This window comes from Prinia subflava, chromosome 12 (assembly GCF_021018805.1).
Source record: "Prinia subflava isolate CZ2003 ecotype Zambia chromosome 12, Cam_Psub_1.2, whole genome shotgun sequence".
In the NCBI taxonomy this organism is placed as follows: Eukaryota; Metazoa; Chordata; class Aves; order Passeriformes; family Cisticolidae; genus Prinia; species Prinia subflava.
Window position 1 is genome coordinate 1,025,946 of NC_086258.1, and position 22,663 is coordinate 1,048,608.

General features: G+C 49.2%; 1 protein-coding gene across 13 annotated transcripts in view; it reads right to left on the bottom strand.

Annotated features, from left to right (window-relative positions):
- The window catches only part of ZNF618 (zinc finger protein 618), a 147,083-nt gene that overhangs the window by 72,193 nt on the left and 52,227 nt on the right, over window positions 1-22,663 (bottom strand). For all 13 annotated transcript variants that reach the window (XM_063410088.1, XM_063410097.1, XM_063410093.1 and 10 more), the window contains exon 2: window positions 13,244-13,287. In XM_063410088.1, the coding sequence (XP_063266158.1) occupies window positions 13,244-13,287 (44 nt within the window). The remainder of the gene's footprint in view (window positions 1-13,243; window positions 13,288-22,663) is intronic.

The window sequence follows — 22,663 nt, forward strand, 5'->3', positions numbered from 1 at the left end:
GGCTTTATTGAACATACACAGTGCTGATCCAAGGGGATCATCTGGAGCATTAGGATATTTAGGGAGACTACCATGTTATGGACAGATACAACTATTGGGGATGACAGGGAAGGCCTAATGGAGGGGGAAAGACAGAGGGGGTCCATTATGCTCAGAAACAGGTTAGGAAATAGCATATGTTTTCATCTAGGAAAGAAAAGCTGCGAATTTGTGGGAGAATACAATCTAAACAAATATTCAAAACCCTTTAAGAAAAGGAAACTGGACACCTCGAAGCTGTAAAACAACATCTGTGGTGCCGTGGTGGCAAAAGGCAAGGAGGGTGTGAGCCCACCAGACAAGGATGTGGGAATAAGCCAGTGAAGCTCCTTTAGCACCACTCTTTATGGACCCCCAATTTTTCATACTGGTTATTAATACACTCCAAAATGCAATACAAAGATAAAATAATTGCTGGTTCGGTTTGTGCAGAAATTAGAACTAAATATGTAATGCCTCAGACTACCCAGAAACAGAAACCAATGTTACATATTTAGAGTCATGTAAACACTGGGAACAGCCAAAGGTACTTGAAAACCTTTTAGGCAGAAGTAAAAAAACAAAATGAAAAATAGGCTGAACTTATGGATGATCATTAGGTCGTGCAACAGTGACAGAGAAAAAAATCCCATTGCTTGGAACATCACAAAGTTCATCAGGACAAAGTATGAATTACAGCATTAGAGAACCAACACCTGCAGGGCGTTCTGACACAGGTTATGGAGTTTGCAGAGGAACCAGGATGGTGCAGTGGAGGTGAAAGTGTGGAGCTCCTGGGAGGACAGGGATGAGGGGAGCAGAGGAACAGAGAGAACAACCCTCCAGTAATTACTGCCCAACCTCCCACATGGACATGGAGTCACTATTTCAAACTGGGTCAGGCACATCCTATTTCCAGAGATTTTATTATTCATCCCTTCGTTCTCATTATGGAATGAAACGTACAATTAATAGCCTCTAAACGGAGAGAATTAGCCTTGACCTCCCTTCTCACACTTACTGTCCCCTGCCGTGCTCCCAAAATCATACAGGGCTCTTACAATTGAGAAAGATGGATTGAGACAGAGAAGATGTGGTTGAGAACTGGACAGTCTTTATGGCAATATTATTGGGTGTGCCACAGGCCATCAATCTCAGGCACCATGGTGTGGCTCGGCACCCTTCCAAGGCGAAGGCAGTGAGTACAGAACACTCAGGGATCAGAAAAGAGAGAGATTGATTGCAGATCAATCAAACCCAGAAGGTGTGAAATGCAAAACACTGATAAAGATAGGGTAGATAGGAAATCTTCCGTTCCTCAGCGAGGACTGTGGAGCAAGATCAAAGCCAGCCAGAGCAATTCCCAGTGGGAGGCTGGAAGGTGGGAGCAGGCAGGAAGAGCTTGGTTATTGAAGCAACCTGGACCTGCCGGTCCTGGGCAAAGCAACGGGAAAATCCAGGCATGAGCCAAGTGATTTGGGATTAGAAGCAGATTCCAGTGGCAGTGAGACTGAGGCTAGAGCTTTCTGCAGAGATTATAGAAGGGACAAGAATGCAATGACTTTCTGATGATGCCCAGCTTTGCATCGGTCACATTTGAACACAAACCAAATCAGCAACAGGCCCTTGTTGCAAGGCAAAGCTGTTCTCCATGTGCATTGCTCCTGAATAGAGAGAGGCATTTCCACAGGACTCCTGGAATGCTTGATGTGAGACAGATTTATTCATGCTCTGGAATTAAACTTAGCACCACTGTTGTTAAGATTATGGGTGGAGCCATGGAGGGGTGGAGAGCAAAGACTGTGAACGGGACACTCCACCAGTGGATCCCTCTCTCTGTAGTTGGCTCTGCCCAAGACCAGTGGCTGCAGCACACTCAGACAAGTCCAGGACTGTGGATGCATCCACGTGGTGCTGCAACCACACAGAGCCATGCTCTGAGCTGAAGGACTGATCAAATTTTCAGTTCAGGTGCCCAAGATGGAATGAGGAGGTGATTTTCTCCCTGTTTGAAGCTGTGGTGAAGCCACTCCCCACGTGCTGCAGACACTGAGCAGCTTCAGGTTTCAGAGGTGGTCAGAAAAGCTGAAGACAGTTCCAAAATGCAGCACTGAAATGGTTCAAGACTGGGAAAAGGCACTTTATGACTCTGTGAGACCAAACTGCTCCAGTCTGTTTCTTATGCCAAAAGGAAGACTGGAACATGATTTGATTGCAGCATCTCATCATCTTCATGGGGAGGAAATACTGGCTTGCCTTAACTTGGCAGGGAAGAGTCGAGTGAAAGCTCATTGCTGGAAGCTGGAACCAGCTGAAATGAGGCATAAAACATTAGCACACGTGGTGGTCCATTGGAACAGCCATTTTCCAAAGGATGTGCTCAGGGAGAATAGATACCCCCGCATTTTCAAGCCCAGAGTTGTGTGTCTGGCTGGCCCAGGTCCCTGGGCTCAGTACTGATGTGCACTGGCCACACTTGGTGGCCTGGAGCTGAGGAATATATAAATTATTAGACCAGACCCATGGACCCTCAGAACCTTTGCCCTTCATGCACGCTGACTTTGTGATCCAGCTCTGCCAAGAAAGGAACTTCCCAGCTGGAATGTCTGCTCCTGCAAATATTAACTGAAAGCACTTCATTGCCTCGTATGTTCAAAATCTCGGCAGGTACCCGATGAGCAGAAGGACACAGCCCCAAATACTTCAGCAACTTTCTTCCATACGATTTCATGGCTCACAAGCCCTGAAAGGAGCCTGATGTTCCCCTCAAAAACAAGTGAAACCATAAAAACAGCAGCACTGACACTCCCGGGAGCAGGGCTGAGCTCTTCAAAATTCACTCAGGGCCTTAGCTGGGCATGCACAATTTTGGAGAGGAAGAGACAGTAGAGGTGGAATCCAGCTCTCCCACCCAGGAGCGAGCATCACTTTCTTGTGGTCCCTGCTGAAATCTAGGTTGTGCTCTGGTGGCTAGAGCAGAACCAGGACCAGTTCAGGCTTTTCTGAAGCTCAGTTGCTGAATGAGATATAAATGTTCCCGAGGGTACAGGGGAGAGCTGGGCTCAGGGAATGACCCTCATGGGAAAGCAGCGTTTGAAGCCTCCTGGTTTGGCCGGAGAAAGAGTGCCAACATCCCAGAGCAAAACAGGAAGGAAAACGAAGCTACTCACTGGAAAGCTTCAGGCAGGATGGAAAAAGGTAAATGCACAGCGCCAGCAGAACCAGTTTTCCTTGGAAGACAGGAGTCATCACAGCCTCCACCATGTACAGCATCAATCCACGTGCACTGACCCAGGGGAGGTGACCCAGGAAAGCTTCGTTTCATTCCCAGTCCTTTGGTCCTTGGATCAGCCCTTGCAAGCCCATGATGCTGCACTTGCTCAGTGTTGTGCTATATTTTGCCCCCTCTGCTACTGAGCAGCACAAAGAACCTCCACTTTTAGATGAGGATAAAGCAGCAGGAGATCTGGAATGTTCTTGTTCTCCAGAAATTCCTCGATAGACACAGGGAGGGACAGGGATCATCCTGTTGGGCGGAGGGAACATGCAAGCCTCAGCACTGCCATGGCCAGGCCTGGTTCTGCCACTCCTGTCCCATGGCAGCCCTTCTAGAGCTGAGGCACAACTGCTGGAAAGGCTCAGAAAGAGGATGAGCAATAACAGGAGTGAATTTTCAGTTCTGCTGTTCCCAAGGCTCCAAGCAGGTCTCACAGGTTTGGGTGAGGGCACAGAGAGAAAAGGAAGCTCTCGGGATGTCAGGGAGTTCAGTATCTGGGGGCTGGGAGCAGGACTCCCCAGGCAGTGCCCACGGCCCCCAGTGCCCACACAGAGACCTGCCCCAGCTGCCAGATCCCTGCAGACATGGCTGGGGCACTGCTGGGAACACACTGGGACCAGTGATGGTCAGAGCCTCCACATGGTGGAGACAGCAGCGCACGGGAGCCAAGGGAGAACCTGCCAGAGTCACCTCCCACCGGGTCCTCCAGCAACCCTCTCCTGGTGGCTCTGAGCTCAGTCCCCAGCCCCATGCCACCACCCTTCTGCATGAAACAATGCAGATTTCATGTTTAGTGTGGCCTTCAGGGGTCAGCTGCACCTTCCTCTGCAGGTCTAACCTGCATTTAAACATGCATGGGCTGGTGTTCCCTGGGAAGAGGATATTCCTATTCTCCAAACAGGGCATTGCTTGCACAGGACAAAAACTGCTCAGAGCCATCAGGCCACAGAGGAGCAGAGTGCACAGGCACAGCTGCCTTAAACCCTACCTCTTTCCACAGGTAACTTACTTCTCCATGGCTTTGCCCTTTCCTGGGAAATACCAACCTCCTTCACTGGTCCATGTCTTGTCTTTACTGAACTGTGGGCCTTGGCAATCCAAGAGGCTCTTCCTTGCCAATGGATCACACAGTGCTCACTCCGTGCCTGGTTGCTCCTACAGGTGAGGTCCTGTTTCACTTCCCAGAACAGACTCTGTGATTTCCAACATGAAAGAGGCAAACATTGCACTTGCATGTATCACTGCTCTCACTAAGTAGGCCACACAGCCAATTACTGTAATACCAGCTCTGCCATCTCACAATGCTCATTTCAACATTGCTGCCTGCTTTGATCATCAGACTTTCATCTTCCGATGACGTTACGGCCACTTTCATGTCAGACACAAGTGTGTGAAGGCAGAAGAGATTTCAGAAGGCCTTAATGAAGCCTCAGCATGGGGAACTGGAAAAACAGGGTAAAAGTGGGTTCCTGGGCCCATTTGGGTACAGCTTCCTTGGCCCTACACCTGTGGCACCTCAAGAAGGCCTCGGGCTTCGGCAGAGCTCAATGATGCAGCACAACAATACAGGCCAGAACAGTCCCGGGTGTGAAGCCTCACCAGCATCAGTGCAAGGAGCAACACAAGGGCAATGCCAGGAGCTCCTCCCGAGGGAAGGACAGAAACGCCAGGCTGAGTGCTCACCCAGTGACACCACCCACAGATCCAGCAGCCCCTTCCAGCTGATCTCCTGTGGCAGAAGCGGGGCAGAAGGGGGTGAAGGCTGGAAGCTGCAATGTGGAACTGTTTAGGTCTCTGCAGGGTCTCCCTGGCTGTGATGAGCAAAACAGCAATGAGTGAAAGCAAACAGGGCCTGTCAGCTGCTGCAGCCACAAGAAACTCGCGCTTGCAGTTTGCTGTTTCTGATCTGGAGTAGCATCCTCATAAATAATGAAAGTGACTAAAAGCTACTTAAAAAACACACACTCCTCCCTTCTGAAAGAATGAGAAAAAAAAACCCAATTATAAAAGGACATTTCTTCCAGCTAGGAATAATTTGTCATGTAATTCTCTGAAGACAGCAACAGAAACATGCATGCTCCGTGCTCCCTTTGAGTCATCTGTGATTGCATATGTACTCAGATGGCTTCTAATGAGGCTATTTTTACAGCACACATCCTGCTGAGTTTTTGAGGAGGGGCAGAGTAAGATCAGTGAAGTATCAGTCTTCAACATCAGCCCCTCAAAAGGAGAGGAAAAGGAAACACATGTGGAGGAGGATGTACCACTCTGAACCAACACCTATGAACAGCTCTCCTGCCCCAGCAGCCCAACCCATTCTGTGACATGGTGACACCCCTTGGCAGAGGACAGGGTGTGCCCAGTTAGAGTAAAACTGAAACACATTTTGGGCACCCCTTGAAAGGCTCTTCTGGTCTGCAGCACCAGACGTTCAGTGAGGACTCACAAACACTCATGGGGACCAAGCAATGGGCATCTTTGCAGAGGCCAACAGGACACCAGCACCGGTGGGGTGTCCCAACTTGTCCTCTGGAAACCAATGTGCAGTTGGCTCATCCCAGGCTAAATCAAAAGGCTTCAGCTGTCAGAAAGCAAAAGAAGCAAAAAATGGGGGAGGCTGAAACTGGGCTCTATTTACAGATGTCTGCCATGGTTTTACAAGAACCAGAAGGTTCCTGTCATGACTGGAGCTATGGGAAGTGGAATAGACAGAACAGATGTAAATGAACTCTCATTTTACATGGAGATGATGAAAGCAGAGACAAGAAAAAGATGCATGTAAGTTGAAAATCTGCTTGTCTGATGAATGAGCTGTGGTGGCCTTCCCACCTCTCCCAATAGCTCTCATCTGCTTGGTGGGGCAGCCAGGGGCGGCGGGCCCCATGCCTTACACCAGGAGGAGGTGGAGAAGATCAGGAAGCAGAGGAACTGCCTGGTGACCTTCACTGGGGATATCTCCTGTAGACATCACCAGACAAGGAGATTTTCAAGTGCAGGGTTAAAAAAGAGAAAAGCAGGAGCTGTTTTCCCAGTGTTATAATTGAGCTCTTGGCTCCTCGGCTCCAGCCCCAGCTTCAGATGTTCCCTCACACCCTGAAAAGCAAAGACATCACCCCACGCTCCTGTGTCACAGTGTCCAGAGCTGCTCCTGTCCAAGGGAATCACCATCCTCCCCATCACAGATCCCAGAGCCTCTGCCAAAGCCCCTCTGCAGCCTGAGCCTGCATCCTTCGGGAGGATGTCCTGGTGCTGATGTGTGAAGTGCTGGAACAACCACCCCATCCTGGCTTCCTTCTCTAAGGGATTATTTTCTGGAACAGACACTGTACTTCCAGTGTGGATTGCTGCCCCTGGTCATTGGGCATTTGCTGGAAAAGAGATTCTCTTATTGGGAATCTCCCCTCCACAGGAGAAAACCCACTTTGCTGTCTCTTGAATGAAGCAAAGCAAACACATCCTTAGTGTGCACTGTGTGCACACTAAAATATCCCTTCTGATCCCTGACTCTTTCCATTTGGGAGCCTGTCCACATTCCAGAGCATGGATACCCAGGCAGGATACCCAAGTGTGCCACCAGCTTCCTGGGTGACACACATGATGGCAGCACGTGCTGGTCCATCTGACTGAAACCCTAATTTTCACTTGGTCACAAAGGGGTTCATGGTCATCCATGTTCCACCACAAGGTTTCAGTTCTCTTCACAATCTTCCACAATGCCACTGTGAATTCCCAAAGTGTGCATTTAACCTCTGAAAGGTTACAGGAAAAACCTGCTCTCTCCTGTCCTGATGTTATTTTAGGGGATGGGAACTCCCTCCTCCATCAGCAGTACAGGAGAGAAGACTTGTTGAAGAACAGAAAAATAGCAAAAGCTGGTCAGAGCTTCTGGGCATTTTCCACACTCTTGTGAACCTCAGGATTCAAAGACTTCAAGGTCCCTGCGAGGTCCCAAGTGCTCCTGCAGGCTCTGTCTGCTTTTGTCCATGGCCCAGGAGCTGTATCCTTGTTCTTGGCTGGGATTCTTCCCGAGGCTGCTGGGTCCGCTTTGTATCCATGACCCTGGACACACTGGTCCCTCCTACCCCCACCAAGGATGAAGCTGCAGGTCCCGGAGGCTCTGAGGCCCTCGCTCCAAGTTGGACCTGGGGATATCAAACTAACTGGGCACAGAAAAAAATCCCTGAGACTGGAGAAGCAGACCAAAACCTGCCCCATATGTGGGACAAATTTACATCCTCTGCTTTCTCCCTCCAAAATAAACTGAAATCAGAACACGAGGCTGCATCCTTCTGCAGGCAGAAGTGTGACAGTAGCTGCTATTCAGGTTTTCCTGAAAGAAATTTGCCCAATAAATACCAATATTATTAAGGAGTTCATAAATTTAAAGGACATGAAAATTTTGTAGAAAAGAGATGCCTCAGGGAAATTCACCCCCTGCCTCTGAGGGCAGCCAACTCTTGAAAACAGAGGTAATAGCTTTCAAAAACCCCAAAATACATAATGCAGCACTTCGAGGTGTGTGTGGTGTCAGTGCTAAAATCTAGGGAAAACAAACAAACAAAGCAGAATACTTAATTTTTCCAGCTATCTGGGTCTAGTAAAACACACAACCTTTCCTGACAGCAAACTCTGCTTCAGGAAGTCCAAGAGGAATTTAATCGTGCGTTCATTCCTCAAGGGACACTCGGCAGCTCCGAATCCTTCAGAGAAGGTAAACTCCAGGACCAATCAGCCTGCCTCTCCTCTGGAAATTAAACATTAAAATACAAACTAGAACAATAGTCAAGAGCCACAAAGAATTCCTAAGGTATTAGCAAAACAAATTCCCTTCAGTCCTTATTAGGAATATCTTGAGGATGGTTTGAAGAGAAAAGTCTAACCAAATAAAAAAAAAATTTGGCTTATCCAACAAAAAACAACCGCGCACTCTTTGCCAAAAGCAAAAGAATTCAGTCAGATAAAAAAATGCGACAGACAAATGATGCAGGTTAAAAACTGAATTTAAGATGATAATGGAATAGCTGCCAGCGTCTTTAAATTTTCAAGCGTGGAAATGTCAACAGAGACAAAGAAATTCAGGGAAAAACAAAGAGAATAGATTAAGGATTTATTTATATCAGTGAAAGAGCTCTGTGTTCCTTGACTAAGAAATGACTGAGAGGATAAGAACTGAAATGGCCACATGTCTCCAACACGCCACAAGGAGTGAGGGGGTGACCCAAGGATTTCCTGGTAGCTCAGCTTTCCTGAAGGCTTTAGAGCTGCCACATATCGGTACTTTATGGCTCCAGAAAGGGACATTTCTCCACCTCACACCATCCAAAGCTCTCCAGGACTTTGGCACTGGGCAAACTGGTGTGGTTTATACAGAAAATATTCCTGTCCCTCGGAGCTGGGACGTGTCTGAGTGCTGTCATCTCTGTGTATGTGGACATTTGACCTTCTTTTGGGTTTCAATGAAACCTGCCCAGGTTCCCCACAGCTTCTGTGCTGGTTGTTGTACAGAACTGAATTATCCACTGCTCTTAAACTGGCCAGAGGGCACTTTTGGGGGATTTTGTGCTGGTTGGTTGGTTTTACTCTTTTTGAATATGGCTGGTGAGAGACCTGCAGCAGGCACGAAGGCTTATTAAATTCCTTGCCTAATTAATTCCTGCCTAAAAGAGTTTTCTCTTTTTCTGATGCAGGATGAGTCGGAAGCTTCTTGGCACTCTGGGACTGAAAATCCCATAGGTTGCCTCTTAAAGAAAGGGGAGACAATTCAAATAATTTTGCTTCCTAGAAATATCCTGCCTTGGGCTTGTCCTTCCACAGCGTGTAGAGCCCTCTCCCAAGCTTCAGAGGAGCACAGCCTCAGAAATTGTCCTTCCCCAGTGCTGGGGACCCAAAAGAGGAGTCTGAAGAAGAGTTGGTGCCATCCCAGGGCACTCCCCTGGGTGACAGGAGTTGCTGGGGAGGACATGTCCACAAAGGATAGAGCAAGGAATGTGGGGAAGAGAGGGGAAGGTGCCACCAGGGAAGCTGGAGAAAGGTGAACTGAGAAGGAGCAAAGTGGGTGCAACCCTTTCTCAACAGCTTCTCCTCCCAGGGCTCCCCAGGGAATGGTATCAGCCCCTAGAGCTCCAGGAGCCCATGGACAGCGCTGCCAGGGATGTCCAGGGTGGGACTGTTGGGGTGTCTGAGCAGGGCCAGGAGCTGGACTCAGTGATCCTGGTGGATCCTTCCAGCTCAGGGATTCTGTGATTCCATGGAATTCACTTCTGTGGCACAGGCTGTAACACTCAGACCTCTAAGGCACCACAGCTTGGTCTGGAGTACCTGGGAAAACTGCACCATGTCAGAGCTGGGAAACCTCCAGGCCCAGCCCAAGGCACCCCTGGGAACTCTGGCTCTACTCCCCCTGGGCCAGCACCCAGAGCCCTCCTGCTGGACCTGCACCTCTCTCAGCCCCTTCTGGGAGCTGCAGCCCAGCTGTTCCCACTGCACGAAATGAGAGCCACCCCTGCCCTGCCAGCAGCTCCCAGCCCCAAAGGCCTGGGTTTCCCCTGCTCCAGGAGCAGCTTCTCCACAGCTACATCTGTGCTGCGAGCGGGCTCCGGCTGGTGACAGCCCCGCTGCAGACGGGGCTCCGCTTCCAGCTGGCGCCGTTCCCTCTGCAAACAGATGCAGCTCCTATATCAGGGGCTGATTTATTCAGCAGGAGTCTCGCACATTAAGTGTAGTTAAGTCTGAAAACAAATCTAATGACTTTAAAATAAATAGCCAACAGAGGACTCGAAACTGAAATTCCTCCTTCCTCTGACACCCGCCATATAAACAATAATAATTATATAAAACCGTGTCTAACACATGACTACACAAGGCTCTGGTGACCAAGAAAAGCACACGCTGCTTGTCAGACATAATTGCACATTTGGTTTTTCAATTATTTCTTGTCAGGATCCAGAGCCCACCATCTGAACGCTGACATTAATTATTGGGAAGTTGTTAGAGCTCCAGTAGTCTTATGGAGACTCCCAGTGCTCACCCTGAGGTGCTGCTCCCACAGGGCCCTTCTGTCCCACCAACCCTCTGGGACTGTCACACACCAGACAGGGACAGCCAGTCTGGGCCACCATGTGCAGCAGGGGCTTCAGAAGTGTCAAGCAAGTCTCCAGTGGACATCAGCAAGGAACCAACTCCCTGCCGTGTGCTCACCCACAGGATGGGCCAGACCATGTCCAGCAGTGGGGCCTCCAGCACAAGACCTGGACCTGTTGGAGCAAGTCCAGAGGAGGCCACGGAGATGCTCCAAGGGCTGGAGCCCCTCTGCTGTGGAGCCAGGCTGGGAGAGCTGGGGGTGCTCACCTGGAGAGGAGAAGGTTCCAGGGAGAGCTCAGAGCCCCTGCCAGGGCCTAAAGGGGCTCCAGGAGAGCTGCAGAGGGACTGGGACAAGGGATGGAGAGACAGGACACAGGGAATGGCTTCCCACTGCCAGAGGGCAGGAATGGATGGGACATTGGGCAGGAATTGTTCCCTGGGAGGGAGGGGAGGCCCTGGCACAGGGTGCCCAGAGCAGCTGTGGCTGCCCCTGGATCCCTGGCAGTGCCCAAGGCCAGGCTGGACACTGGGGCTTGGAGCAGCCTGGGACAGTGGAGGTGTCCCTGCCCATGGCAGAGGTGGCACTGGATGATCCCTAAGGTCCCTCCCAACCCAAGGCAGTGTGGGATTCTGTGAATCCAGCCCATGTCACCCCCTGTCACCCTGTTCCAGCTGAGTCCCCTCCCAGCCCCTCTGAGCACCCAACTCCTGGTGTTGCACTCCCATCACATCGCTGCCCATCATGCAGGAAAACATCCTGCCTTTTATTGGCTTTTAATTTGCTGCTTTTTAATTTTGTTGACTGTCTCTTTTTTCCTTGCAAAAGGAAGAAAGAAGCCTCTGATCTACCTTTTCTGGAGTGTTCAAAAACATGCACAGCTTTGTCAGGTTGTCTCTTACTTGTCATCTTCCCCAAGGCAAGCAGCCATCTCTCTTCTGGCTGCCTTCAAGAAAGGGGGCTTTTTGTGCTCCTAAGAATTCTCTTCACCTTTTAAAATTTCCCATTATTGAGCACTCACTGAGGTGCAGCAGCCACAGAGGAGTCAATGGCAGAGGAGAATAGCGGGTGCTCTCTGCCACCACGAGCTGCCCGCTGCACACCCTTACCCCTGTTCTTCCAAAGGCAGCAAGAGGCCTCTGGAGCTGCGGGTGGTGGGATCACAAACCCCTGTGCCTTCAGAGCTTTCAGTGTTTGCTTGAAACAGAATAAAATCAATTCACTGAAGTAAAAAAAGAAAAACATGATTGACCCAATACCACAGTCACCACCTTAGACCAAGCCTGCTCCTGTGAAAAAAAAAAATTGCAGGAAGATAAAATCCAGGCAACTTTACTTTGATTATATTATACTATATTATACTATATTACATTATACCATATTATTTTTGCTTATATTTTTACTGATATAAATTAATTGTTAAAAGCTTCCTCAATAATTTGCAATTACTGAGGGTTTCAAGCAGCAATTACTTTGAGAAACATCCATTTTGTGTCTCTATCCACTGATGACCTCACAGATTCAGTCAGAGCCACATTTCCACCTTCAATCACTGACAGAGCTTTCCTGAAATACTACATTTTGATTCTGTTTTATTATTTTTAAATTGACTTGGTCATTCTCCTTTCTTTGGCCACGTTTTGTTCAGTGAGGCAGATGATAAAGCAGGTTTTGTTTCCACTTTTCTACAAGGGAAAAAGCAATGACCAGCCTCACACTCCTCTGGACGTACCAAGGACCAGGGAAAGCAGAGGGAAGTTCTCGACCTCTCCAGGAGCTCCATCCCTGCCCTGGGAAGGACCATCGCTCACTCCTGGGAGATGTTCAGCCCCAAGGGCACCCAGGCAGGTGAGATGGACACCCAAAGGTGACATGCACACTCCAAGGGTCAGCTCCCATGTGGGGAATGCTCTTGCCCACCTGCTGTGGGAAACCCTCCAGTGAGAGCTGCGAAACTGAGTTAAAGGTAGGAATAAAGAATCCAGGGGAAGAAAGTGATGCCTGGCTTCTCTCCTCTTGCTCCTCAGCCTGGGCTTTCTTTCCAACACTTCCTTCAGGCTAATTCCCAGTGTCCTGTGGGCCACCACTGCTGGACCACAGATGAGCCACCCCCAAAGTGAGACACAGAATTTTCCCCTGAGACAGATGCCCAGTGCTCCCCTCTGCCCAGCTCAGGGGCACTCCACACATGTTCAATGCCAGACAGTGCCAACTGGACAAAAAAGTGCCAGGAATGAGGGAATTTTGTCCTGAAATGCCATTGGCAGAGCAGGGACCAGCCAGCATGGTGGGAGCATCGAACCCAGCAGGCGCTGTGCACAGTCAGCAGTGGGAGATAGGGAGAGCATCTGCACCACAGCAGGTCCCAGATCTCACTAGGATATGCTTTTACATGGCAGGATGAGTTTTATCTAAGGAATAAAACTTTTGCAGTGCTTTCAAGGCCCTGGAGGGGACAGGAGGCCACAGCCCAGGGCAGACCCACCTCAGCGTGCCCCTCTCCAGAGTGGGAGCGGCAGAGACACCTCTCAGTGGGATCACAGCAGGCTGGGGTGATGGACCTCTGTCCTCTCCTGAAGGACAGAAGGGTCTGCACAGCCCAAGGTCTCCATCCAAGAGCCCCACCCTGGGGGCACTCACTGGAACTCCCCACACCACACACAAACCACCTCTGCTTCCAGTCCCCAAGGCCAGGATGAGGCCAGACTCCCACATCCATCTTTCCAGCTATATCCAAATCTCTCTGACAGCTCCCACCCATCCCTCCTGTGCAGCCACCCTTGGCCACCCTGTCTCCAGGATGGGGAGCGCATCCGAGCAGAGCTGCACCCGCCCACCACATCCCACCCAGCACAGCAGCCCAGCCCTACCTGCTGGAAGAGCTCCTCCGCCCGCTGCTGTTGCTCTCGTCGGCCTAGGAGATCAAACAGAAAAAGCTGGTTAGGTTCAGAAAGACAAGGCTGCTCTCCAGCCCCCTGCCCTGGCTGCACCCAAACCCCGGGGTTCTCCAGGCTCTGAGCCCAGCCCCGCCACGGGGGCTCCTCCGAGCCCATCCCTGCTGGTCACTCCCTGCAACCCAAGTCTCAAGCAATGATCCCTTGGATGCAAAACCACACCATGGCCAGGGGGAAATCAGGAATGGCCAAACTGGCCAAATGTCCATGCAGGAATGGCCCTGCTCCGGGCTGGAGGTATAGCCCAACACCTCCCCTCGTTAGCCCTGTGCCCTAATTAGCCCCTCCAGGCCCTGGGAGGGCTGAGCAGGGAGGGCCCAGGGTCTCCTCTCGCCTCCTTCCCCAGCTCGCTGATGAGAGCCTTCCTTGGAAAGACAATATTATTTCAATCCCAGAAATTTTATTTCTGAATTTGTGCAAATACAAGTTAAAAGATATTAGCTGCATTTCACATTTTGTGCAAATGGCAGAAACAGGCAATTCATGTGCAGCAGGATGGGGGCCAGCCAACGATTTCGATAAAATAAACCCTTTTTTAATTTAAATGCTAATGCACTGAATTAAAATTTAATAACTGAGGAAATTGAAAAGCCGAGCAGGAATATTGGAAATAAATCCAAGCAGAAACAGCTGAAATTAAAAATTCTAGAGAGTGGGAGGATAGCAGCTAAGCTGTCTTATATGATTACATTTTTTTTTTTTTTTTTTTTTTTTTTTTTCAGAACGAAGGGGGGAAGGAAAAAAATCCTATCTTTGGCTGGCTGTAGGGCAGTAAATCGAGAGTGCTGTGATTTATTGCTCAATTTTCCTGAGGGAAAAAGGCTTTCTTTCATGCTGAAATATTTCATAAATTTCAAGCCAGCATAAATTCTTAATTTAAAAGTTATGGAGGTCACATTTAGTGCACTGGTGCAATTCTGAAATCTTAAAGGAATAGCAACCAAGAAAAAATTGCAATTTGATTTTATTTTTTTTAATTCTTCATGTAAAATTTTCTTTAAAGGGATTGTCCAAGTTACACAAAGCAGAAACACAACCTGGCTTCTGAAGGGATATGAAATCCAGTGGAAATTAAGAGATAAACATCTGACTCAATTACAAAAAGGTATTTTTTGATGATGATGATGATGATGATGACTATTATTATTGTGAGCCACTTGAGGAATTTCTGTTAAAAAATTTCTTCTCTCCATTGCCTGGGAAAAGCCAGAAGGGAGGAGCTGACAATGTAATTGCTTCTGTTAGATCTCCAATCTTTTGTGAGCACTGATATGTTCATTTGTTATACAGCTGTTCAGCTACAGAAAAGATGTCAGAGCACCCATAATTCAAAGCAATCAATCAAAAATTAATGATTTGTCATGCTTACACAATGGGAAAAAAAAGGAAAAAAAAATGCTTTATGGGTTCCTGCAACTGGTAGATTGCTCAAACCTTCGGGGCATTTTCTAGAAGATTAAATCTGTGTGTACAAAGAAAGGGGGAAAAAAGGGAAAAAAGGAGACTTAATATAGAGCCAGGGCAGAAACCTTCTGGGGTGCTGGGGGTTGCTGAGGCCCAAAATCCCCCAGAGATGGGAAACTCTCAATTCCTGTCTGTATAAAGAGTTTTGTGCACAACCCAAGCACACACAACCCAAGAGCCACATCTTGGATTTTGTGAGGCTCCTGCCATGAGAATTCCAGGGGAATTCCTGCTGAATCATGGAACCATGGAATATCCTGAGCTGGAAGGATATTCTGACCCATGAGGATGATGGAATCCAACCCCTGGCCCTGCACAGACTCCCAAACAATCCCCAGTGCAGCAGAGTTTCCTTACGTTGAAAGAAAAAAATCAGAAAAAAAGGGAACCACAACAGGTAAGGGCTTTCATCTCAACAAAGCCAGGGTGCTCCTGGAGATGATCCTTTAGACAAAAACACCAAGCTAAGCCTGAATGAGATCACATCAATACCTTAAGTGTTTCTGGATGTGAAATAAACAAATCCATGGAATCCCAGACTGGTTTAGGGTGGGGGGGACCATACAGCTCATCCAGTGCCACCCCAGCCATGGGAAGGGACATCTCCCATTCTCCCAGGTTGCTCCAATCCCGGGTTGCTTCAGCCCCAATGTCCAGCCTGGCCTTGGGCACTGCCAGGGATCCAGGGGCAGCCACAGCTGCTCTGGGCACCCTGTGCCAGGGCCTGCCCACCCTCACAGGGAACAATTCCTGCCCAAAATCCCACCCATCCCTGCCCTCTGGCAGTGAGAAGCCATTCCCTGTGTCCTGTCCCTCCATCCCTTGTCCCAGTCCCTCTGCAGCTCTCCTGGAGCCCCTTTAAGCCCTGGAAGTGGCTCTGAGCTCTCCCTGGAGCTTTTCCTCTCCAGATGAACACCCCCAGCTCTCAGCCTGCTCATTCAAAAATAAAATCCATTTAAACTAAAACATTCCATCTAAATTCTAAAAAGTGGCATTTGAGAACTAAAATACCATGAGGAAGTGGAAAGGTGAAAGGCTGGAAATCACCATTTAACCAGAATGTGCCCAAATGGGTCAGAGCAGCTCCCAACAAAGTGACATCTTTGTGGAGGGGAACAGAAACCTCCTGTGCTCACATTTAGAGTCTCCCGCACTCCCATTTACCCAAATAATTGATTTTGGTGATTTCCTAATTTCTAATTGAAAAAGGAGAGGAGAAGAATTTAACTGATGAGTGAGGAGGCCGGATATGGGGTGCTGGAACAGGCTGGAGAATGTCACACAATCTGTCCCATAAAATCATTTACAATTCAAAATGTTACTCTAAAGTTGCTTTTCTACATATTGGGCGCATTTAGAGTAGTTTTGTTTAACTAATGCTAATAAATATCCTTTAAATGGAAATGCACACAAGCAGAATGTGGTTTCAGGCCATATGTTCCTCAAAACGAGTTGTAAGCAAAAAGTAAATCGTGATAAATAAGAAATGTATCAGTCAACATCTTCTAACAGGGTAACGTGTCAAAAAATAGGAGTCCAAGCAGATGTAGAACTGACCTGAGAAATCCATGTTTATCGAGAGGGCTACATGGCATTGGAAAAAAAACCCCAACATTTTAACAGTTACAGCAAAACAAGAAAATAACTAAAAGCAATAAAAATGTGAAATGAAATTTCAGACAATTTAAGCACGGGCTTTCTGCCTGATCTCTTAAATTATGATTAGAAACAATTATTCAAATCACTTGGATTTGCATCCATGCTCGGATCAGCTCCCATAGATGGGATAGGGGCACCAGGACACCCCAAAGCACTGCCACAGCCCCCCCAGGGAGAAAAGGGTTAAATCCATGTATTTATTTATTTATTCAGATGCAGCCCCCTCCTGTGATTTGCCTCTGAACCTCATCCCAAAGAGAGAGGTCCCTAATTCTGCCTGGGGTCACAGGAGGAGCAGATACTGCTTGCCCCAGCTCCTCTCCCCCAGCACCTCCCCTCTCCAGAGGGAAAGGGGCAGAATTGTTTTTTTACCTGAGGAAAACAAAAACAAAAAACAAAAAACAAACAAAACAAAACAAAAAAAACCAAAAAACAAACAAAAAAAACCCAAAAAAAAACCAACAACAACAAAAAAAAACCCAAATCCCCACCCTGCTTCCCCCAAACACCTCCCCAGAGACAGCTGACTAATTTTTGTCCAAATACAAACCACGCATTCAATTTTGGAAGGAGCCAGCAGCACTCAGCATGGAAAATTTCACCCCAAATAATTAAAATTTGGCAAAGGGAGAAGCAACTGAAAACAGGTCTGACACAGGAATGTGCCATAAAAATAACTGCAGGCCTGCTACCTGTGCTGTCTGGGGTTATTAACTTCAGAGCCACAGAAAATGAAGGAAGTACTTTTTTTTGTTTGTTTTTTTCTTTTCTTTAGACAAAGGGCAAGACACTAGCAGTTTCCTATTTAATTTTTATTTAGTAGGAGGGGGAAAAACAGCAGAGCAGCTCCACATCACACCAAAACATCTGCAGAGCACAAGGACCCAAGAATGTGCCCGTGCCCCTTTTTAATCTGGATTTTTACCTCCTCCTGCCAACACAGCGGATGCTGAGGAACCCCAAGCCCTGGATTTCAAGAGAAGGAAGCAACATTGAGCCCGTGGGAGATCCAAGCAAAGCTCTGCTCCACAGAATCATGGAATCATTGAGGTTGGAAAAGCCCTCTGAGATCGAGTCCAACCATTCCCCAGGACTGCTAAGGCCAGCACTAACCCCTGTCCCCAAGTGCCACATCCACAATGGAACATTTCCAGGGATGGGGATTCCACCACTGCCCTGGGCAGCTGTTCCCATGCCTGACCACCATTTTCATGAGGAAATTTTTCCTAATATCAAAGGATAATTTTTCCAAATATCAAATATTTTCCTACACCTTCCCTGGCACAATTTAAGGCTGTTTCCTCTGGTTCCCAGAGCCAGCGCATCCCCTGCATGAAGGACAAAGATCTCCACTGCCTTAGGCTGCTGTGGCTCGTCCCCTCCTCATCCTTTGCCTTTGCCAATCCATCAGGGCAGCCTCCAAAAGGGATGAATTTTCCACTCGGGAACAAGACAGCTCCTGGGGCTGCAGGAATGCACTGCCTATTTCCTCAGCTGCAGCTTCCCCTCAAGAAACAACCATAATAATAATAATAATAATAATAAAAATATCTGCAAGGAGGAAATGGGAGCTCTCCCTGGGGTATCCACTCGGTCCCACAGCTCAGCCAAGCCCCGGAGTGAGGGTTCCCCAACCCCCAAAATCCACTGTGGGGTCTGCAACCCACCCCCATCCTGGCCGTGGGGCAACACCCGGGGTGGGGATGCTGGTGGCAGCTTCAGTGTCAGAATTCCTTGGGAGCAGCCGGAGGAATCTCATCCTTGTACTCAGCTGCAGCCTTGCCCTGGGAAAAGCCAGTGCTTGTTCCCTGTTCACCAGGGAAAGCCCAGCAGTAAACAACATCTAAGAGTTTTGACCCCTCTAAGATGAGCCCATGGAGGATTTCCTGTTTGAGGGCAGCAGAAGGCAAAGGCAGAGACTCTCATGGTGGGCACAGAGGGTCTGCTACCAGAGCCAGGGGACATCTGGGACAGGATAGTCCCAGCACAGCTCCAGGGACCATCCGAGTGACCAGTGACCATAGCCGGGCTCCAGCACAGCTCCAGGGACCATCCCTGTGTGGCCAGTGACCATCCCCGTGTGACCAGCGACCACAGCTGGGCTCCAGCACAGCTCCAGTAAGATCTCCAGTGCCACAGGAAGGTGTTATTTCTCCTGGCCATACTCAGCACTTAGGCCAAGCTTTAGGAAGAGGTGCTTTAATGTTGAGATTTCCAGGCAAGTTCACCTATGGGAAGGCACGAAGGTGACTGTGACCTACAGGGACATGACCTGTCCTCAGCACCCCTGTGGTGACAGACAGAGCATCCCAGTGCTGGATGCCTGGGGACACAGGGAGCCCAGCATTCCCCACGTGGTGCCTCTGACATTTCATGTCTGAGAAGTGTCTGAGCAGACCAGAATCCATGAGGTTACTGAGCATCCACCTCACCCCTGTGAGCACCTCTACCACATGCAAATAAACGGCTGCTGGAGATGGTGGCTGAGCCTGAAACAAATCAGAGGAGTTTCTGGATGGGAACACAGCATCACCCCAGCTTGGCCAGGGCCCTGGCCACTTCCCCTCCCTGTAGGTAGCAACCACCCTGAGGAAGACACGTGTCCAGGGAGACGTGAAGTCAGGGAACACCACAGAGCAATGGCACTGCATGACCAGCATTTGGGCAGGGCCACCCAGTCCAAGTTCTGATCCTGGGCTCCAGACCCTGTCCAGCCACCTCAGGTGAAGGCAGGGCTGGCCCCCAGTCCCACCCAGGGGTGTGGAGTGCCTCCTGCTCCAGTGCCATCCCTGTTTTAATTATCCCTGGGGATCATTAACAGCTGCCAACGTTCCTCTCCGCTCCCCTCCCCACAGTTCCCACACACTGGGAAGCCACAAGATGCCCCCAATTACTAATTAATAACAAACGCTAATGACAAACCCAGTGAGGGGGTGGATCATCCCAACACAAAGGTCAGCTGTGAGCAAGGGTCCCACTGGAGAAGCCAAGATGGGAATGATCCCCTCTGCTCTGGCTGTGACACTTTAGACTCAGCCCAGGGGCCCTCGCTCTGCTGATTTCCATTCTCTTTGTATTGGCAGGAGAACTATTTTCCTTTTAAATTTTTCTTCTTTTTGATTTTTTTTGGGGGGGGAGATTTTTTTTTTTGTATTTCTTTTGTTTTGGTTTTGGTTTGGTTTGTTTTGTTTGGTCTTCCAAACTGGGTTCTCTCAGGGTTCTCCTCAGATTCTGGTCTGGGACAGAACAAGTTGCACCATGGAGATTAAAATTATAGGTAGGTAAACAATACTAATAAAAAATCACAATTAAATTCTAGAAATTCTTCCATTCAGTTTCACTGGATTTACTTCTTCTCTAGTACTTATTATCTTCCCATTTTATAACCTTCATTTACTACCCTGTGTGTGCTGCCTGCATCCACCTCATTTCTGAGCCGTCTCTGTAACCCAGAATTAAAAGTTCTTCTGAAGAGTTTTAAACAGAAAAGGTTGAGTTTCTGCTGGAAAAGGCACACATGGGGCTGAAACCTGGGGGGAAACACCAAAATCAGCAAGGCAGGGAAGAATCCCAGCATGATGTCCCCAGCCTGGGCGGGTGCTGAGCCCCAGGAAAGGCACAGTCCTGCCCCGGGGGACCCGGGTGTCCCTGTCACCCATTCCCAGCTCCCACACTCCAGGTAGTCTCAGAAAGGTTGAAGGGCTGTGAGCACTTTCCTCTGAGTCAAGGGAATATTCATATGAGTAATTTTATGAACTTGCTGAAAGTACTGGCAGAATTTGTGCTTTGAATTTCAATTTTTCTCCCCTGGCAGCCCAGGGAGATTCAAGCAGCACATGCCAGCAGAAGTAACCAAAGAAAGGGAACATTAAATAAATTTTAACCTAAAGTACAAATGTTCAAACCAGTATTAAAAAGCTTCAACCTCATGTACTTTTGTTTTTCCCTGAAACAGTCATGAAATTAAAATTATGAATAAATCAATGCAGCAAATTGGTCTGGATTTAAAGAGTTACTCCTTGATTATAAGCAACCAAAAAGTAATCAAAATATTTTTTCCATCTCCTGTTGCTCAGCGCTCTCCTTACTCTGTTCTTTATGAGAAAAATAATCAAATTGAGGGTGAAGAGGAGAAAAGGCATTACTGATGACTCTGAACTCTCATATTATAAAACCTGGAAAATAAGAGTGACCGGGCAAAACAACAGAATTATGTGCATCGAGCAGTTGTTTACAGATGGTATGAGTTTCCCAGCAAAAGAAACAGCTGGAAATATTTTTAAAGAATAAATGTATATGGAATGAAACCTTGGGGGGGAGGAAGGTATTGTTATTTTTTACTTGGGGGGAGAAAAAAGGGGCGAAGGAACCATGTGATAGCATTTCAGAAATCCACCCGTTTTTCCAGGCTTCCAATTTCACAGGAAACTCTCAGGAAATCAATTTTTTTAAAAATCCCATTACAGGCACTTTTCCAAGTTGATAAAACAAACATATCTAACAGGCTACAAATGTACACAGGGAAAAAAAATAAAATAGGACTTATTTATCCAGGGAATCCCAGTCTTGTTCAACACATTTTGTTGAGGAGTTCAGCACCTCCGGACTCTGCCTTGGTTTACGGAGCAGGGAGGGCTCCACTGCACACAGGGACTGCCAGGAACCTTCCCCTGCACAGCTCCAGCCTTTCCCACTCCAGGTTGAAGGGATGGGTGGGGAAGACCTGGAAGTTGGGTTTTGGGGGAGCCACATCCCAAGCACAGTGGGCTGCGAGCACAGGAACAGGCTCTGGTGTCCTGGGCTCATCCCAGCAACGTGGCCAAGGCAGGGATTTTCCTCTTTCATTCCACCCTTGTGAGACCCCTCCTGGAGCACTGTGTCCACCTCTGGGGTCCCTGCCACAGGAAACTCCTGAATCTGCTGGAGACAGTCCAGAGGAGGCCACGGAGCTGCTCCAAGGGCTGGAGCCCCTCTGCTCTGGAGCCAGGCTGGGAGAGCTGGGGGTGCTCACCTGGAGAAGAGAAGGGTCCAGGGGGAGCTCAGAGCCCCTGCCAGGGCCTAAAGGGGCTCCAGGAGAGCTGGAGAGGGACTGAGGACAAGGGATGGAGGGACAGGACACAGGGAATGGCTTCCACTGCCAGAGGGCAGGGATGGGTGGGAGATTGGGCAGGAATTGTTCCCTGGGAGGGTGGGCAGGCCCTGGCACAGGGTGCCCAGAGCAGCTGTGGCTGGATAGTGGAAGGTGTCCCTGCAGGAGGCTGGAAGGAGATGATCCCTAAAGTCCCTCCCAATCCAAAGCTCTCTGGGATTCCATTATTCTCTCACCACTGCTCAGCTGGTGGGAGGCAACCCGAGGAGCCCCTTTCTCCTGCACAAACAGCTCCATCTGCCCAGGCTGAGTGTGCACCCCCACAGGCAGGGCAGGGGAGGGCAGAGGCGCAGCCCCAGCAGTGCTGGCAGGGGGAGGTGGCCCTGGAGCTCAGGGGGCTTTGCCTGAGGTGCAGCGCAGCCAGGAGAGCCCTGAGCTCTCAGAGGAATGGCCAAAGCCCAGCACACCTGCAAGGAGGATACGACCCGGGGCAGCCGTGCCCTCAGCAGCTGACACACGTGGGAGCAGGACAGGTCCTGACAGCAGCACGGCCCAGCAGAGCCAGGCCCAGCAGAGCCAGGCCTATCTGGACCCTGAGCTCCTGTAGAGGCTCCAATCCCGCTCCCTGAGCCTTACAAAGGATCTGAGAAAAAGCCAGCCAAGCCTGGACGTAGAGGAAAATCCAGGGGCACTTCCCCTCTGCCCATGGAACCTCAGAGTCCCGTTGGTGCTTCCACCAGCACACAGACACATGGATGCATCCCCGGGAACAAAGCCCCAGCACACAAAGAAAACCTAAAGCCAGCCCCAGGGGGAGCCCAGCTGATGCTCAGAGGGCAGGCTCTGGTGGGACATGCCCTGGCCCCAGCGTTGGGGAGCTCAGAGCCACGAGGAGCTGGCGGGGAAGCACCGCTTGGAAGAAGCTTTGATAAGGCTGAGACTGCACTTCGACCCTGCAGAGGCTTGGAGTGTCCCCCACGGAGCTGCTCCAGCTCACAGCTCGGACACTTAGGTGTCACTGGGAGTCGTGGCATCCCTGGGCAGAACTGAACACTTTGGGGTTGGCTTTATCTCTTCTTTTGGTAAATTTTGAAGAACACTTTGAGTCCCTCTGTAGCAAACAG